Genomic DNA, 19,867 nt, shown 5'->3' on the forward strand with positions numbered 1-19,867 from the left:
TTGTACTGAATGACTGGAGGCAAGTTGTACAATGGTAAACTGTTCTCTGCATGGACATTAACAATAGTACCATGTATGACTTTGGACATTACTGTGGACATAGTATGCATGTGGTTAAGATACAGAATTAGATTAGGGAAAGTTGGGTTCTGTTCCTTGTGCTGCCAGATTTTCTATATGACTTCAGGTAACTTTATTTCTTGATTTACTATTCAGAAAAACACAGATGATAAAAATCTCACAGTAACTGCTTATGGCTAAATTCCTCCATATAAATACAAAAAAAACATAATACTGCTCACTGGAGGTAACTTTTGAACTCAACACTTACATAATTATTCTCATATATACATTTAAAATTACAGTCTATGCACCTTTTGGATGGGAATGGAAAGGAGGAAATGCAGAGACAGTATCAGCTTCCTCTCTGTCTCTCTGTCTCTCTCTCTCTCTTCTCTTTCCCCCCTAATTCTAGCCTTTCCATAAACTTCTGCACTGTAAACTCATTTATACTGTTACCTTCTAAAGCAGTAGTATTAACCACCACCTACTTTATATAGTTATAGGTGAAATATTTCCTCAACCCTTAGTGTAAGTTCTTTTCCTTTAAGTATTATTATTTGTATTACAATAGTGCCTCGTCTCCATCTGAAAGCAGAGGCCCATTTGGTAGACTTACATAGAGCTTATATAGATGCTGCCCCAAAGAGCTTCTAATATAAGCAGACAAGCCAGACAAAGCATGTAAATGTAGGTGGAGGCAGGGATTTTTACTCTTAATATTAATGGGCTCACTGGTATCCTAGGTTGTGCTTGAAGATTTTCAATTTTATTTCTGTGCTATACTAATCAAATTCATCTTCCTTGCATATGGAGTAATAAGAATAAAAATGCAACAAGCCTAAGAAAGGACTGCTTAAGTGGAAATGTGGAATGAGTTTAAATGTGTCAAAAACAGTCTTTCTGCCCTGATTATGGTGAAGCTTTAGTCACTTTCCTGAAGGGGCCTTTAGGATGCAGGATTGTGTCACTTAATCTCTTAGCCATCAGTTACAAAAAGGGATAAACTAGCCACAACAAAGCTATTTTGGATTATGTATCTCTGGTCCAGCCAACTAAAATTGAAGGACACAAATCAGTGGACTTCAGTGGAGTTGTGATCACTTGCTCCATTCATTGATTTAGCCCAACATTTAGGGACTTACCAATATCTTCACCTGGATCAGACAAGCCTCCTGGAAATTTCCATGCATTTTTAGTCTATAATGGAAGAGGAAATTATTAACACAGCATACAGCCTATTTTGTACTCGCTAATAGAAAAAGACAAAACAATTCCTAGAATTTTTAGTGAATTTTTAAAGTGTTGACATGTTAATTACTTCTATAATTGTCAGTAGGTTTTAAATAGGAACTTCTCTATTTTTGCTAATGTGATCATCTAAGACAGCTACCTGTCTATATGAAATATTGGAAGAAAACATCTACTGAATGAAAATATAAACTGTCTAACACACATTAGACAAAGTTGCTGCTAGAAAACTAGTTAAAGAAGCTGCTATAGGTAGATATAATCTGTATACTCTTGTATTTAATCACTGATGTATTCTACTTCAATGTTTTTGGCTTTTTTAAAGAAACAAAATGTATATATTTAATCTTCCAAATAGATTTTATGATTGTAGTACTGTTCTATACTGCACTGGCTGTAATGATTATGTGTGTTTGTAATAACTGGTTAATGTAACCTGTCATTTTGTTTTATATGGAATAGAAAAAATAAAATTTGAGGCCTTTTGTGTGTTAATTTTATATAGAATCATTTCCTGAAGTCCCTCAGAATCAAGCTGAATAATAAGAGTGTGAATTGAAGCCTCTGTATTGTACTGAACACTGACAGTGCCATGAGCCTGCAGCCCTTACATACAAGAGGAAAGGCTAAAGGATGAAATCCTTAGTCTCTGTACACTTTTGTCAGAAACCAAACAAACTAGTCAGGAAAATATTACCAGGGTGACCTTCTAAACTGTACATTCTCCTAAGGGGAAAAAAAAGCTTTTCCTACATTTAGAATCAAGCAGCTGTGTGTTTCCCTCTCACTCCAAACCCCACTGATTACATTGGAAAACATTCTTTCTGGGCATTCTTCAAGGGCTTGGACAAGACATTATATTAATTAAGAAAAACAAAACTGCAGATGGAAAAAGTATATATTTGTCCACTGGATTTCAGGTTTTGTTTTCAATTCCTGGAAATGTCTCTCTGTGTACTCTGTAACTCTTCTTCCATGACACCACACAAACAGCTCTTAATATGTTTTGTCATCACAGTAGACTGTATAAATCACTAATGCAAACATACTTGACATTTTTTTCCAAACCCTTTATGGTATCAAATTACTTAAGTAAAGCAGTCACCATACTGCAAAAATGTCACATTCTGGGGGGGAGAGAAAAACTTGTAGGGGAATATGTCCTTTGGCTAAATTAATTTTGCTTGTACTGAGATGTTTTGTTTAGATTGGCCATCTTGTGGGCTAAGATCAAGTTGGAGCATCCAAATCTCAAGATCTCCGGCCTTCGGCTTGTATGAAGGATACCAGACAGTGGACTTGGGAGTAACTGAAGTCGTGACAGCCTGGGGCAGAGGATGCTTGCCAGTTGTAGTGCCATACGTGGTGTTTAGAATGGTTGAGTTCTGCCTGCTCAATCAAAATGGTTTTTGTAATGACTGAGTTCTGCTCAATTGATATGATTTGGAACTGATTTTGCTGATTTGATCTGGAATACAAAATATATTTTTAAAAAAACTGGTCATTGTAACAGCATATATATTATTAATACCTTCAGCTTTTGTACTTAGTGGGTACGTCTACACGTTGCCCCATGGTGATGTAGCGATGCGCTATGTTTCCATATGCTTGCTACGGCGATGTAGCGATCATGTGTATCTAAACGTGATCCTCAGCTATGTCACTGTAGCAGCATGCTCCCCAGGTATAGTGCACTGCTATGGTGACATAGCAGCAAAATTTAACTGTGCACAACCCACACGGTGCAGTAACTGCTCATACAGTGCTGTGCTTTAGTACTTTCAAAAGGAAGTACTAAAGCATGGTGCCATAGCAACATCTCCATACAGCGACCTGTAGATGTATCCAATGCAATGTACCCACTAAACAGGACCATAGAGAAGAAGGTACTCAACATAATATATTTTGTTTTCCTCTTCCTCACCAATTGCCCTCTCGTTCTGGCAAGGAGTAGCTGCCCCTGGACATTGCTCACTCCACATTCAGTAATTCTGAATGCCTTTTATGGGCTAGTGATGCCGGGTTTACTTCTCAAGATAAACATGCTGCCCCTATTATATCCCCTAGTGTAGGCTACCTACTTATACACCACAGTGTAGTTAAAGGTGACCGACAAACGATGAGGCCTCACTACCATCAGCAGCATCTAACACAGTGTATACTGTGGAATAATGTAGCAGAAAGCCCCCTTTTCCTCTTGCCTGCATTTGCTCTCCCCTCTTTGGATATGTTTCTCTTTTTCTACCTTTTCTTCCTTCCTCTCTCTTTCACTTTAAGATAAGGAATTGTGTTTTAAAATTTGTATGTGTGCATTTTGTATCTCCCCTTGTAGTTTGGTATTTTTATCTATTTGTGTGCCATGGCATTTGTAGCTTATATTTTATACTCCTCACCTTTCAATTTTCAACTGAATGTGTTTAGTTTCATAAGTAAATTATACATTGTAACAATGTTAACAAGGGCAGGAATCAAACTGCTCTTCCCTGTATCAGGCTGGCCTCTGAAAGAGTGAGTGAATCAGTGATTGAATGTGTAACATAGTAGTAGGCAGCAATTATCACCTGGAAGCTGCAGATCAACCAACGGAAGAACTCAATAGAAGACAATGTAACAACCGGGAAATCTCTAAACATCACTGATCAAGGGCTAGAAGCCCTGGTCTGAGTTAATCAACACCAGGGACCAACTTTTGGGCTGAGTATCTCCAGATCAACCGCTCCCAGAGCCCTATTCAAAATTCATCAACAGACTCCCAAACCTGCACGTACATGCAGATGACCCCTGGGGCTGACAGATGCTGTCCAGTAGCCACCGAGGGGGGGGAAGTCCCACGAGGGTCAATGACCCCTGGATTGGGCAAACCTGAAAACTGGGGAGTCATCAAAGTCTGCCAGGGACAGATAAAAGGCAGTGAAAAGTGACCCTCAGTGGTGCCCTCTTGATCTCCAACTCGACCAGACCTGTCCAGCCAGAAGGACCAGCCGGCGACCCCCTTCTGGAAGATAACACCACGCTGAAAGAAGCCTCAACGACAGACTCCAGCGCTTGTAGGATAGGTATACCTGACTCTGTAGCCTGCTACTGTGTGTGTGTGTGTGTGTGTGTGTGTGTGTGTGTGTGGGGACCAACCTCAAGGTTTATGATTACAGTGTTTCAATCCGCCTAATAAACTAGAATTTTAAGGATCCCGAGTTGGACATTTGTAGCCAACAATTGTAATAAATTAGTTTTTGAAATGGGGTGCTGCTCAGTTCACAACAGTTATGGAGGTGTGCCTTGAGTTTTATGGGGGATGTCTTGAGGCTGAAAAGTTTGAGAACCACTGATCTATAGGAAACAAACTTCAGGACCCTCTGTCTGGCTCTTTAGGCAGCAATGTGTTATGTAGCCTTTAAGTGCAAGACTAGATCAAGTCTTCTGTATTTACAAGTGGCAGTTGCTGAAATGTTAACAGAAAAATGAGACAGGATGCCAGACATAAGTATACAATATTCCTTCATGGTTTCAGGAAACCGTTTCTTTTCTTCGTTTGTTACAAATGTAAAAGATTTAAGGATTTGCTGCTTTTGGGAGGAGGGGGGAAGGGGGGAGAGGGCGTGTTGTTTTTTTGAGAGCTGGCTATTTCCTATGTTGCCTTAAAAGTAAGCATGCACACATGTATACACAGGCCAACTAAAAGTAAAATAAATACATTTCTAAATTGGTATAATTGTATGGTGTTTTCTTCTTTTACTTATACTGGAAAGTTTCATCTAGAATTTAAGCCAGTTCTGGAGCGTATATTCTTCATGCCAAATTTATGCATTAACTGACAGTTACCCAAAAGGAGCCTGGAGGCCCTGTTATACAGGAGTCTTTACAGTTTTGCTGTACCACAAGTTAAAGTACAAAGTTAATACTTTACAGGAAATAGCAAAGGGGTGCTCTCTGAATTCTTGCATTACAAATTCAGAATATTTTATAATTATGCCTGCCTTTGAATATACCCTTTCATTAAAGTTGATTAGCTGTTCTGGAGCAAGCTGTGAGCTAAAGTAAAGTTTAGATTGGTTGCTGAGAATAAATCTGTTAGTAGTTATTTCACTGAAGGGGGAAAAATATAGCTAGGGAGAGGCTGGCTTAGATCTAACTACAGAAAATATATAATTGAATGCATCATTTTCTATCTTTGTGTTGCCACTTACAAATTATTTAAACATTCCTTCTGTATCATTATGGGGAATATCTTCTGCTCCATTAGAGGGAGATGCTTAAATTTGCAAAGGATTATTCAGTTACAAAAGAAGTAATTTTTAATTAAAATAACTTCAGTTAAGTTACCAGGCTTAACATACCTTCATGAAGCAAGAAATGGTAGAATGACTCAGGAGAGTGATAATGAGCTAAGCAACATTTTGCCACTTGGTCAGTGGTTAGATTGATAGTGACTGGAAGCCATTACGATGTGATGGATATTTTGCTTTCCTCAATCCAGTACCACATCATAAAAACCACCATCACCACAGCTAACACTCTTGCTTAGCAGTTTCAGTTAGGAGGCTAAGCAGTAAAGTTTATATGAAAAATTAACTACCTTTACACCTGTAATTGTGGTCCTTCTAGGTCATGATGAAGTGTGTTACTTATTAAGTCCCACAGATACATCTGGCACTTTACAAAGCAAACAAAAATCGAATCCCTGCCCTAAAGAGCATACTTGGATTCACTGAGGTTTTACTGAAGTCTGCATGAATCTAAAGTCAGGATCAGGGCCTAAATTAGGGCAATAATAGAGGACAATAGAAAATTGTGAGAGAGGAGATTCAGATGGTAAATACAGTATGATCACGAAATGCTTGGCTTGGGGACTAGAGAATTACACTCTGCTTTTTAATGGGGAAGGGGATACAGTAGGACCATTTTTACTGGCAGGGTCACGTGGGTGCACTTGCATGTCTGATACTCATGCTGAAACTTATGTAGCTGTCAGTCTAATATTAGTTAAGTACTCCTAATCAACGGTAAGGAAAAAGCCCGCACACCAGGAAGTGTTTCTTATGGGAATGCTTAGGCCTAGCAAGAAACTTTAAATTGATTTCTCTTCTTCTCCCCCTTCAGTGGGAAAAATGTAGCTAACTTGGGCATTCTGTAGTAATCATCTCCATTCCACCTTTTTTTGGAGCTTACACATGAAATTGTTTGTTAAAATAAAGAACAAAACAAACAAAACTTTCTACTTGGTTCCACATTCTGAAAAGATTGATGCATATGCAGAATTTTTACCTGAACAACCTATGGAAATCAAGTTATGACTAGCAACCTAATGGATAATAATACCATAATTAACTAATAAGTGCTAGTAATAACTAATGTTTCTTGATAGACTAAGTATGTAAATGGGAACATTTGCTGAAATTGCGATGTCTTGCAGGACTATGGTTTATGATGGGTAAGTAAGTTCTAGATGAAGTCAGGAGACCAAAAACCTGTTATGCTGATCTCTATTGGTTTAGAGAATAAAGAAAAAAATTCTCTCTTCTCATAAAGAGACAAAATTGTGTCTTAATGGAATGATTCTCAAATATTTCTACAAAGTGTTGCCAGATAGCCTGATAAGGGTTTTCAAAGGCTGCACAGGTAGAAAAGGAGAAGCTTGACAAAGATCGTCTGTGGCCCCTTAGGAGAAATGTTCTATATCCTTGTTCCAACTGCCTGTCTCCCTGGTCATTAAACTGCCTTTTTTTTCTTGCTTCAGCAATCCCAGCAAGCTGTGTCTGCCAATGATTTCTCAAGGTGCCAACGACAGCGTAAACAGTTTTGAACAAACAATATTTGACCTATTGAAGACTACTGCTCTCTTCTTTACAGCAACCTTAATTATTACTGCTGTCTAACAGCTAGAAAGCAGGCAGCTTCCTTTAAGGCAGACATATTATTCTTAGGTCTGCTTCTGGGTGTAAACTTAAGTGTTCAGTACATTTTACTTTGTTACCTGGCTGAGACCTTTTCAACATCAATTTGATTTTTTTTTTTTTTTTTTTTTTTTTTACAATCAAATTATTGTTTTGAAGCAGGTATGCAGAAGATTTTTATAAAACTGTATACTGGGCATGAACCATTAGGTTGGAATAGAGTGTCTCCTTGATAGAATGTCTAATTAAAAATGAGAAATCTTCAAACATGTAGTTTGATGATGCCAATATGGCCAGTTTTAGATGCAATTTGATTTTTGCAGAATGCAAAATTTATATACAAGGTTATTAATATTCACTTTGATATTACTATTTTAAAATGGTATTGGTTCAAATACGTGTCTTGAGTGTGCAGTACGATAAAACCATCTATAGGCAACACTTTCTAATGCCTCTTTCTTTTCCATACCTTATTTCAAATTCAGTCTGAAAGAAGAGTAAGACTTATTTCAAATTTCACTAAAACGCTCCATATTTTAAAATAAACATATATATGTTAATTATCAAGTCCATGTGATCAGTTTTAATGAGGACAGAAACACAAATAGATTTTAATGGACAATTGTCTAAGTAACATGCAAAAGTTCATGTAATTGGTAGGAATCTGCTTTTTCTTAAACTCACTTCCATTTTAAAATGATGAAAAATAAACAGTACCATTCTACGTTTAGAGTACAGCAAGTCAGCCATATCAGGCAGCAGAATTCCCCTTCCTTTAGCCTATCTGTGTCCCAACCTAAACATTGTTTCAGCATGGTTTTCTCCTCTGAGTTTCCAAATTTTAGTAGAGTGCAATTCCTCCATTCTTGTGTCAATTCATAGTTGGCTGATCACTAACCTGCTAGATAGGATGGCGCCAAGTTGTTGCATCAATTTAGAGTCTGGGCAGTCTCTGTTAAAATCCTTGATGACATTTTATTTGAAAAAATAATTGATGGCCAGTAGGGCATTTTCAAATCTTTATCTAGACTACTTTTTCCCCAAAATGCCAGAAGTGACTACACTACATTGTACTAATGGGATCCTCATGTATTATGGAGTAAAGAGTGGAAGGTCCCAAACTTCATTGGTTCAAGTTCTTTCTCCTTAGAAAACTGTAATAAGTTAAAGGATGAAACATACAGTGTACCTACTGCTAGTAGTATGTGTACCACAGTTTGAAAATACCATTTTTTTTAGATATATATATATATATATATAAAAGGTAAAATCACAGGAGTAAACAGATTAGTATTGTTTCCAAAAGTGAAGGACGTTATTCCCACCTTCCAGCCACCAAATCTGCTCATAACTTAATGTAATATGAACCTGAAAAATGCCCCAAAATAACCAAAGGAATTCCATGTAAAATCATGAAAGCGCAGCAAGACAGTCAGAAAATATCAATCCCTGCTGCAAATACCCTCCCCCAGTCTCAAAGGGTGCTTATACACGACCAGCAGCCTCCTGCATCTCATGCATTGGTGTCCCTGTGCTTCAAAATGGTGGCAGGGACGCTTGCAGCACCCCACTGCCATTTTGAAGCACAGGGATGCTGATACATGAGACATTGTGGTGCTTTAATTAAACCGGCTCTCAGAGCCACTTTAATTAAAGTGCCACCCCCCCTACCTCCAGAGCACATGTAAAAATGCCCATAGGTCTTATCCTGGTAAACTGTAACTGATGTGAATAAGATACCTACATATGTGGTTACATTACTGCAAAGCTACCTTTAAAAGTGGTCATTTCTCAAAAAATAATGACTGTCATTATTTCCTATTTATTTGCTTATTGTAATAGAGCAAAAAATGGGCACAGGCAATTAAATCTGTCAGTAGGCAGACGTTACATGCCAGCATCCAAAACTTTGTTCCAAAAATGCTTGTTCAGTTCCCAGGTTTCTCCTACCTTGACTTTGAACTTTCCTATGTGCTTGCAGTTCAGTTTCTGGAGAAGCCTTGAACTGCCCTGGTGTGAGCATCTAGGCACCTCTGGGATCCAGAAATTAGGTGTGCAGCTATTTTGGATTTCTTTCTCAAGGCTTCTAGTTCCATCCACGCACTGTATAAGGAACCCAAGCTCCTAACTCTCAGTTTTGGATTTTGTTCTGTGGGCCTGATGCCTAAAAAAGAGGTGTTGCAGTGGCAAACTAATTGGTACCTAAGTCCTTTACTGGACCTAGTCCTACATTCTTTCATAACCTTTGAGCAGCCCCCTACTCCTGGGAGTTATGTCTTTGAGGAATACATCAGTACAACACCCTCCAGCACACTGTGTGAACCTGACTGATCATTAATGAAGGCAAACTGGAAGTGTTAAATAGTTTGGTGTGTTCTAACTGTTGCTCTGGTCTTTTACTGATTAAACTTTCATTTTTTCACCACTAAACAAAAATACATGTATACAGGTATGCAAATATTAGAGAACTATGCATTATATATACAGTATTCTTTTGATTCTATTTATTTCTACTTTTTACAGGAATTTCTAGCAGTTATATATGTGTACATATCACATACCATGCATGAGTTTCTTTCAGTATTAATATGCAAGTAAGTATATATGTGCGTATGTTATAAGCTTAAAGTATTGATAGGGGAACAGAATAGTTGAAGAAAAGCCATATTTTAATTGAGTGTGACATACCACAATAAAATAATAATTAATTATCAACCTCTCCCAGAAACTTGACTGTTGCCCAAATGTTGCCTGAAGTGATAGCTCACTAATAATGATGTATTCAAGACACCAGTGAAAAGTAACGTTTAACTATTCTAATGGATCTGAAATGAAAGTTAAGAGATCTTTGCTAATACACAAGTTCATTGCAAATAACTTTTTGGCATTTTAGAACTCTATAACAGACTTACTTTATTTTTGTCTTGTACAACCAACACTTTTCCAGTAGTGTTATCTAACACAGCACCTGTTGGAGGAAGAATATTTTCTTATAAATTGAGAAAGATAAAATAAGTGTCTGGGAAGTATTACAAAATGTTAGAATTCAAAGCTTTACATTTCCCCATGAGGAATGCAGCATAAATATTATGAGATTGAACTTGTACTGAGCTCAGATTTACCTGGGCTTGTTCCAAGATGTGATCTATAATCAGAAAATTGATTTGAACTACATGAAAAAATATTTATTGGTACAACAGCTAAAATGTCACAGCAGGGATATATGCTTCAATTTTAAGACACAGATTACAGCTGTAAATTAAAATAATAGACCAAATAGATACATAATATTTTCATAATATAGATATAATTTATATGTGCATTTATGATGAAGTATATTATCAAAATTTTGTGTACATGAGTGTACTGTATACACTTGTTTATTGATTCTTTTTTTATTTCATGGCTCATATTAGAAAACTTAGGAGATGCAAGATAAGCAAACATTTATCAAATAATCTAGCAATATATACCTGGAAGCCAGGTTCCTTCTTCATTAGGGCCCTCACCTAAAGTGCATGGACAGTCTACTGAAATGAGTATGACTAATCAGGGTAGATGAAATCCTGGTTTTGCTGTAATTAGTGACAAAACTTCTACTGATTCAAATGAGGCGCAGAATTGCCCCCTTTTAATAAGGGTATTTTCAGACTAGTAAACATATAGAAATGACAACTGCTTAGCCTGAGCACTTACAAGTCGATCCTCCTGATATTAAAACTGTTTTACCTGTTTGCTTCTATATAGTTCCACCTGCTGATATATTTATATTGTGCTATTCATATGCCTTACAATTCTTGATAAACAGTGGGCAGTATTTTAGTCAATGTGCCTTTCAAAGCACACCGCTCTCAAGTGACACAGGGCAATCTTTTCATTCAGTAAAGGTAAGTCAGAGTCTGCTCAATTAAGCTTTGCAAACTATCCTATTGCCTGCTGTCATCCTATTGCTTTCTTCCGTGTACTATACATTTCCTTAATTTTCTCAAAACCCTATGTTTTTCATATGCAGGAATCCTGTCATATGTTGTAGTTATTCTTTAAAAATGTCTTCCTTACAAAAATATGCATTTTAATAATCCAGCCAGCTTTTTGACAGATTTTAGATTTATGCTCTGTGGTGAGCACGAGTGGGTACATTTCTCATGTCTTTTTCCATATCAGTGGTGTGCTGGTTTAAAATTTGGTGGATAATTATAGAGAAACTTTCCTATCAGTTTCTAGCAAAGGGAAACCTATGTGGATAGAACTATGATACACACATCTAGAATACCATGGACAAATGTTCCCATATAAGGAAATTATTAAGGAATGAGTGTCTAGATTGAAAACATCCTTTTCTGCTTAATAATGTGATGGTAGTTTGATGTGTAGGAGGAATACTTAAAAGATGAAACAGCAACCCTGAAGTCAAGCTCCATTAAAGGACATGCTTTAGGGAATTAGTCATATATCTGCTTCCCCATGACAAGTGGCTTGCATGACCTCCCCTACTCTGTAACTGTTTAGCTGGGTACTGGTGAGTGTGGAATCACACTTGGGAGACCAAACCTGCCTCTCCCCCCCCAAGCTGGAATCAACATTTTACACTGATTAAAGGAGTTATTTTCTAGAAAAGCTTATCTTTACATGGCTGTTGGAGCTGGCAAAAGACTGTCTGGATTAACTAGAAAAGTTCTGTTTTTTCTCAATAAGCTCATGTCTGTAAATACATTTTTTAATCAGTGTAGTTTCGTGTGAGGTGCTTAAAACCTGTGAGAGGTTCTGGTTGTATCTGGTTGTATCAAAAGCAGGAAGAAATGGGGAAATATATATAAAAAACTGGTTTATTTCAGTATAAATCAACAGTAAGTCTATTGAAGCCTGCTGTTACACTGGTATACTGTCAGCATGAGTGAGATCAGAATCCAGCCCTGGTATCTGATCCTGTGGTTTTAAGAGTTTAGTTCTTGGGATTTGAAATTGATGTTTAGAACTTTAAAAGATTAATAGCCCCCTCTCCCCCCGGTGACTCTTAGGCAAAGTTTAAACCTTTAGCCTGCCAAGGAAACAGCTATGAGATTGTTATTGTATGCAAGCATTAATGTCAAGAGAACTTTCTCTGACTTAGCTGTCGTAAAAAAAAAAAAAGAGAAAAAAGAAAAGTACAGCAATATATATGTGTGGTGATATATATAACAAAAAAAATTTGGCTCCTTCCCTTGCACTCTTCCTCTTTCAGGTAGAAGATGGGGACTGGACACTAGCTCAAGGGGCTTCTTCCAGTCCATGAGAGAACATTCATGTAACAGTGGGTAACAGAGCAATCTATCCTGTTAAGTGGGGTCAGCCCTGTTAAAGAAATCCAGCTGTGGGGCATTTGGATGCACATTTGGGAATGTCTTTAAAAGCTGTATAAGCTTCCAGAAGTGTAAGCAAGAGATGAAAGGAACAGTTTGCTGCAAGGAGGGGCCAGAACAAAAGAGGTTTCATTCCTAGTGTGTGGGACAGGACGGCAGGATTTTGTTTTGTTTGTTTAAAAGAATGAACTTTAGCTTTACAGTACGGGTCAGCAACCTATGGCTGGTGGACTAGATCTGCCTTGCAGAGCCTTTTGACACAGGGCTTTGGTAGCCATCACTTCCCCCATGCCAGTGCAGGGAAAAGTAGTGGCAGTGGAAAAGTAGTGGCAGTGGGTGCCTTCCCTGCGGAAAAGCAGCAGGACAGGGAAAAGCGGTGGTGGCAGGTGCTTTCCCTATGCTGCTGTACAGGGAAGTGGCAGCAACAGGGGCTTTCTTTGTGTTGTTGGTAAAGAAAGGCAGCAACAGTGGCTGGGTCCTAGTCCCCTCTTCCCTGTTCTTGGCCTGAATTGGGTCAATCTGGCCTGCAGTCTTAAAAGGTTGCTGACCACTGCTTTAGAGGGCTGTATGAGCTGAATTCCCCCGCAAAGATAGGTTAAGAAACTTGCTTACAAGTTGTTAGTTACAGTACTTTCTGAACTACAGGAAGGTGCTGAGATGCTATGGGGGTGAGCATAATATAGGAATCTATGCAGAACAGAATAGTACTGTTACTACCTCACCTAAATAAATCTGTTGATTTACATTATCAAATGTTTTCCTGATCTTTTGAATAAAAAAAAATAATCCAACTTACTAATAAAACAAGTATCAATCTAATTCAAAAGCAGTAGCAGGAAATATAATAGATATTATCGGGTTATTTGTATTATGCAATATAGTTTTTAATTAATATGCCAACATTTCTGAAATTATTTAACCTCCTCTGCCCTTCCAGGCAATTCCTATTTATATAAAATACAACCAAAATAGTCATTTGACAAAAAGTCAAATGATACCACCATTTAAGAGTTTATCCCTATTTATATAAACATTTTTCTTTAAATATTTTAACATCGCACTTTGAGTTACATGAATGTTACTTCAGAAAAATCCCCTTTCAATTAGTTTATTTTTCTCAAATATGTAAATTGTAACCATAAGGAGCAATATTGTACTTCTGCAAAGGGAATGCATTGTCTGACCCCAGTTTAATGCCACATATTTTAAAGATGAGGTTTTCATACCTCAGGAAAACATGCTCGAACATGTCCTTTGAAAAAAACCCAAGACTCATCTTAAGCATTTTATCTGGGCTGCCCTCTGCTGATTTTTACTGCAACTTGCAACTAGCAACTCAATTTGCAATGCTGATACACAATGTATATTAGATAAAAATAGGTTTTTTAAAGACTGTTTTCTTAATATAGGCAAATGAACCTATGATTGTGTAGTGTCTTTTACCTCTTGTGAGTACTTCTTAAATAGAATTTGCATTTAACTATTTATAGTGTCTCTAAATCATATGGTAATGAGCTAACTTACCCCAAAGCCCAACCCCATATGGTAATTTGGGGTCCTGCACTTTAGGAACTTTATGCATATGGTAATTTGTTCTTCTGTCATGTAGTAATTTATGATACTACATGTTATATTGGTTTTACTGTTTAAGGGTTTTTACTGCATGCATATGTTGAGTTAATTCTATCTCAAACAGGAAGGAAGGGAAGACAAGAGCTCAGATAGCCTCTCAGCCAGCACCCAAGGCTACTAACTTTAACGCGGCTCACCATTGGACTCTGGATGAGCCACCCAAGCCAGCATATCCAGGCTTGGAAGTTGTAGGAGAGCAATAGGATTTGGGACTGGATTTAAAGACACATTTTTAGGGACAGCTAAAGTAAACCCTGCCACTAAGGAATCTGGAGGAAGTTAGAGTGGCTGCTCATATCCCCAGATGGCAAATGTGAGTAGCCAGAGGAATGTTAAAACAGCCTTTGCATTACTGTAACTTATGCTGGCATCTGTAAAGTTAAGATGGACATGAAAGTAGGACTTGTCACTGGTCACAAGCTTCTAAATAGAAAACCTGAACCAAGGTCATACAAGTTTAAACCATAAGGTACTGTAGCTCAGGACCTGGCCTAAGAGTAGAACTGTAGCTTTCAACACCAGGAACATAAAGGCATGAGGCCTGAGATGTAGAGGGCACACTCATGGAGACCACCAGGGGCTAGAAGTGAAGCTAGTCCTATTACCTTGAAAGATATTTTATCATGAAGTTTGGATGTAGGGAAGAAAAGGAAAGGAATCTCCTAATACCCAGCAAGTGGAACATGCTTGCAACAAGCTTTGATTGAAGCAGGTCAGCCCCTCTCCTGTACCTAATCACAAACTTGTGAAATCCAGGCATAGGGAGACAGCTGTAAAGACTAAATTTACTGTATGTTTCTAGTGCTGCCAATTTTCACAATTTTATTATTATAAGTCCTTGTAAAATATGCTAGTTTGTTTGTGGTGGGTTTTTTAAAAATACTTTTGTTCCCAGAGTCAAATGATTATATGATCTTTGTTTTCTTTAAAAATGTTAGCTCCCATGGTTATGAAGAAAGACTTGAAAACACAACCCCTGAAGTCTCAGAAAAATGCATTTACTGAAAAAAAAATCTTATGATTTTCTAGGGCCTGAATCATGGCATTTGGACATGTGGTATTAGTAACACTACATCCCTAAATAATGACTTCAACTGCTGGAGAGGGAGGAGACAAAAACAACCCCTAGTTTATGTGGCTGAACAATGGGATGGGATGATAGTGCTGTTGAGAGCGATGAATGAAGAAAGTGGAGATGATCTGAAAGAAAAGTTAAAAAGTTCAGATTGGCCAGCGCTAGTCCCTTTGTACAAATTTGATGGTGCAAATGTTCTGAAATACTATCATAATCAGTAAGGGTGTGTGAAACAGGGTGTATTTGATTCGGATTTGGCCTGAATTAGGGACAGTGATTCAATTTGTTGATTCGGATCACTGTCCCCGATTCAATTTGGCCAAATCCAAATCTGAAGATTTGATGCTGATTCAGAGAATCAGAGATTCAGCCATAGACACAGCTTTAAATGTTTTTTTCTACAAACCTCGAGGTACCAGGCATGACTCATGAACGCTGCGATGCTGGGGCGGATGGAGTGTCCCACATGCTCAGAGGTGAACCCAGAAGTGGACTGGAAGTACTTTCGGTCCACTTCCTGGTCTGCCGGGGAGTGCACTGGAGGGCTCCCCTGCACCCCCCATGCTCGACGATCAGCCACAGGGGACCCTGGGTGCCCCCACCAGTCACTGAGTCGGGGGGGGGGGGGGCCCCCCCCCACCACACTCCCCAGCGGACCCAGAAGTAGAATGGAAGTGCTTCTGGTCCACTTCTGGGTCTGCTGCTGACTGCATTGGGGAGCCCCCCATGCTCCTGTGGGATGGTCCATCCGTCCCAGCATCTCAGCGTTCACGATCTGCCTGCTACCTTGAGGTATGTAGAAAAATCATTTTTAAGCTGTGTCTATGTCCGAATCATCGAATCCTTCCGAATATCTCTGAGTCGATTTGGAGGGTTCCGATTTGATTCGGAGAGATTAAAGGGTCTCCTGATTCAATTCGGATTTGGAGATGCGGTCCAATTCTCCACCAAATCGAATCAGGGACCGAAGCTTCACACAGTCCTAATGATCAGCTATCTGGGAATTCCCTGGACATATGGAGAATCTCCACATCAGCTGTGGGCATGGGAGGCATTACTGAGTAAAGGTGTTGCCAGGGAGACTGAAGTTTAGCTATTCCTTGATGACAGCGTAGCCTCTTCCAGCTGTAGGCAGCCATGAGAATGTTAAAGCAATCTTTGCATTGTTCTTAGCTGGCAGCTGAAATGAAGCCTGGATAATACTGGGTGGTTTAAATGTACTTTTGCCCTTACCATCTAGATCCAAACCTGTGTAGTTTTCATGGACATAACACTAGAGTCCATAGGGCCCTTAGCATTTGCATTTACATATTTGGCACTATAAGAAAGTCCCATATTTCTTCTTTTTTTCTGAAAATATGCAATTTGTTGTATTTTTAAAATATGGTTATGGACCCCCTAAAAGATGATCTCTCCCAGAGGACATTTCTTGCCCTGGCACACCGAATGCCATGAAGTTCCTTTTAAAAAATAGTTTTTCTGCAAGGTGAGATTTTAAACCTTCAGGAGGACTGTATTGTCTCTTCCCTTCCAAAGTGTTTATAATTTTAAAACATTTTTAAACAGACAAGTCAACTTACTAGTTGCTTTCATCATTCCAACCTAACACACCCAGTTTGTTGTGTAGGAATACTCATGAATGAAAGACGTCCCTTTATCAGGATGTCCAACTGCTAAACAAGTAATTTCCCCATGCCTGCCTAGTATAGAAACCCAGCTGATTTACTGCTCAATCTGATCCTAAACTATCAAACATATTTCATGAATACAGTTAATTCTAGAACTAACCTGCAACTCCTAATTGATGTGTGGCATACCCTGGTAACCTGCTGTTCCCATCTCCTAGCCACAGCGTCAGTGTGGATGAGTCTCCTTCTGCATGGTGAAAAGTAAAGCCCTGTGATGCAGCAGTGGCAATAAAACTGCTTTGAAGGACAGGAATGTGCAGCCACACAGCTATTTTGCCTTCCCTCTTCCATTGCTTGATTGAATCTGAAAGAAAGAGTAACAGAAAGCTCCTCAGATGTTTTCAAAGACATGTGGGCATGAAAATAAAAACTGCAGTCATTTGATAGTCTCTCCTTCCTTTTATTTTTACTATATTTTTACTTCCATTGTACAGACGAACATAGCTTAATGTGCAATAACAGCATCAGTCAGAAAAATGACTGTAAAATAATAGTGTGACACAGTCCATTATTCTGCTTCAGAGTCTGGTTTGTAAAAATCTTAAATCTGCCTTTACTGAAGGGGGAAATAACTGCAGATATAAAGAATGGGCACAAATAATTGTAAATCCAATAAGTAAACAAGACCCTTAATTTGTACTGTATACAATTGTGTTTACAAATCAAAAATACGGCTTTCCCCCACAATATTACTCATGCAAACTCTGTCAAGGATCTGGCAATTGTTTGCACCTCGCATAAGGTTGTTTTTAAAAAAAATATTTTCCCACTGATTTTGTTGAACATATGTGATAGAGAACACAGCTTGCTGTTCTGCACAGCTGCATGAGATTTGCAGTGGATATATTTTTGTCAGAGAACTCAGGCCCTTTTGAAGTGCCTATTGCATTTATGCGGCCCTTATTATCAAGGTATTTGAGCACGTTAAAATCTTTATAATATTTATTTCCACAGCACTACTGTGAGGTATGGAAATCATATTATTTAAATTGTAGAGTTGGAAAACTGGGGCTAAGAGGCCTCAGGACACAGAAGACTCTGGCAAAGGAGGGATTCAGTCTCATGTCCCTAACACTATGTCTGCAAGGCAGTGCAGATACACCAAAGCCAGCTCTGCACATGCTGGCTCCAGAACCAGAAGCAGCCCTAGCACATGCTAATCAACTATTGAGAAGCAAAGCAACACAGCTCTTCTAGTTGCTTCTGCCTGCTTCTAGTTTTAGGGCTCATGCTCAGAGAAGATTCTGAGCATTGTCCCATACTTTCTCCTTCGGAAGTACTTATGGTAGTAAAGGTAAGTACGTGCACAGGTATTGGCTGAGTTCTGTACAGAGTCAAATAATAAGCAGAATAATAAACTACCATACTTGCAGCTAATTTTCTGAATACAGACACAATCCAAGATTTAATTTCAAATAATTGTCTTCCACAAACATTTTGGGTAAACATAGTGAAAGTGCACATTCTGCATTTCGCATGGGATCACCCTTTTTTTTTGCCTACAGTAATGGATTTAGATGTTGTGCCATTCTGTAATTGCCAGGAAAGATCATAGATTTGAATTAGTAGGCTAAGTAAGTGCATTTCAGGCTAAAGAATGACAGGTGGATATGTAAATAGAGGGGGGACAAGGATGTTTCAAGCAGTTATAAAACAGACTAAAGAGATGCTATCAGGCTTATAATAGTACTTATAGAGTACATTTACATGTTGCCCTGTGGTGATGTAGTGACATGCCATATTGCTGTACGGTAATGCTAGAGATCATGTGTCTATGCATGATTGCCAGCTATGTTGCCATAGCGGTGCACTCTCTGGGTAGTGTGCCACTATGGCAATGTACCAGCAAAATTTACCTGCGCGCCATGCGCATGGCACAGTACATGCCTCCACTACGCCGTGCTTTAGTGCTTCCCTGGTGTGTCATGGCATGGCTGATCTGCTTCATTGGGCAAAATGTCTGTTGCCCCTTGTCCAGCCTGTTGATGGTGTGGGACAAGGGGTGATGTGGGCAGTTTTGGATAAGCAGGGTCTGTTTTCCCACTCACCCACATCTCTCCTGTAGATCCCAGGAATGAGTGTGGGGGAGCAAGGAAAGCCTGTTTTCCCCTCCCAGGATCTCCAGGGAAGGGGTAAGCAGCGAGCCCTGACTTTCCTTCTAGAAGTGCCCTGAGATACCCCAGTCTGCTTATGAGTGGGGGAAAGCCTAGCAGGTGATCGAGGCACCTGCCTGGGGTTGGCTGGAGAGCACGGGCAGCTCCTGTGGGTGTCCCTGTTCTCTTTCCCCACATAGAGTCATAGAAAATGTGGGTTGAAAGTGACCTCAGGAGGTCACCTGGTCCAACCTTCTGCTCAAAACAGGACCCTGCCCAACTCTTCTCATCCCAGCCAAGGCTTTGTCTACCTGGGCCTTAAAAGCCTCTATGGCTGGAGACTCTACCTCATGTTCCTGGAGCCCCGCTCCCCTGGCAAGCAGAAAGAGCAGGATTGGGTCTGAATTTATTATTATTATTATTAATATATTTCTTGTTCCAGACCAAATCAGCTAAATCATATCAGTTGACCTGAACTCAACTGTTCCAAACACCAGACGGACCGAGCAGGTGGGGCTCAATCATTCTAGACACCAGTGTTTGGCGCCGCTACTGGCGAGCATCCTCTGCCCCCCGCAACACCAGATACTTCCACATGCCCTGGCAGGTGTCCTAGGTGCAGGCCCAACCCCGGAGATCTGCGGATTCAGATGCCCCTAGAAACCAGAGGCCGAGCCAAAACCTAAGGTCTGAATCTCGGATCCCAAATTGCCCCTCGTGCCACAGGGCAGGAGGTGCCATCCTTGGGGTTGGTGGGCCCCAAGCCACAGCCTGCGGGCGCCCCCACCACGAGAGCGGGGCCTGGCCGGCGGTAGGAGAGGCCCCGCGGCCCCGGCGG

General features: G+C 39.4%; 1 protein-coding gene across 1 annotated transcript in view; it reads right to left on the minus strand.

Moving 5' to 3' along the window:
* Positions 1-19,787, minus strand: part of NUDT6 (nudix hydrolase 6) — a 23,982-nt gene extending 4,195 nt beyond the window's left edge. Inside the window, exons 1-4 of the mRNA XM_025204756.1 lie at positions 19,512-19,787; positions 17,037-17,240; positions 10,115-10,170; positions 1,206-1,260 (exon numbers count right to left, since the gene is read on the minus strand). Coding sequence (XP_025060541.1) covers positions 1,206-1,260; positions 10,115-10,170; positions 17,037-17,240; positions 19,512-19,554 — 358 coding nt within the window. The 5' untranslated portion in view covers positions 19,555-19,787. The remainder of the gene's footprint in view (positions 1-1,205; positions 1,261-10,114; positions 10,171-17,036; positions 17,241-19,511) is intronic.
* Between the last annotated feature and the right edge of the window lie 80 nt (positions 19,788-19,867).

The sequence above is a fragment of the Alligator sinensis genome, unplaced genomic scaffold (assembly GCF_000455745.1).
Source record: "Alligator sinensis unplaced genomic scaffold, ASM45574v1 scaffold150_1, whole genome shotgun sequence".
Classification (NCBI taxonomy): Eukaryota; Metazoa; Chordata; order Crocodylia; family Alligatoridae; genus Alligator; species Alligator sinensis.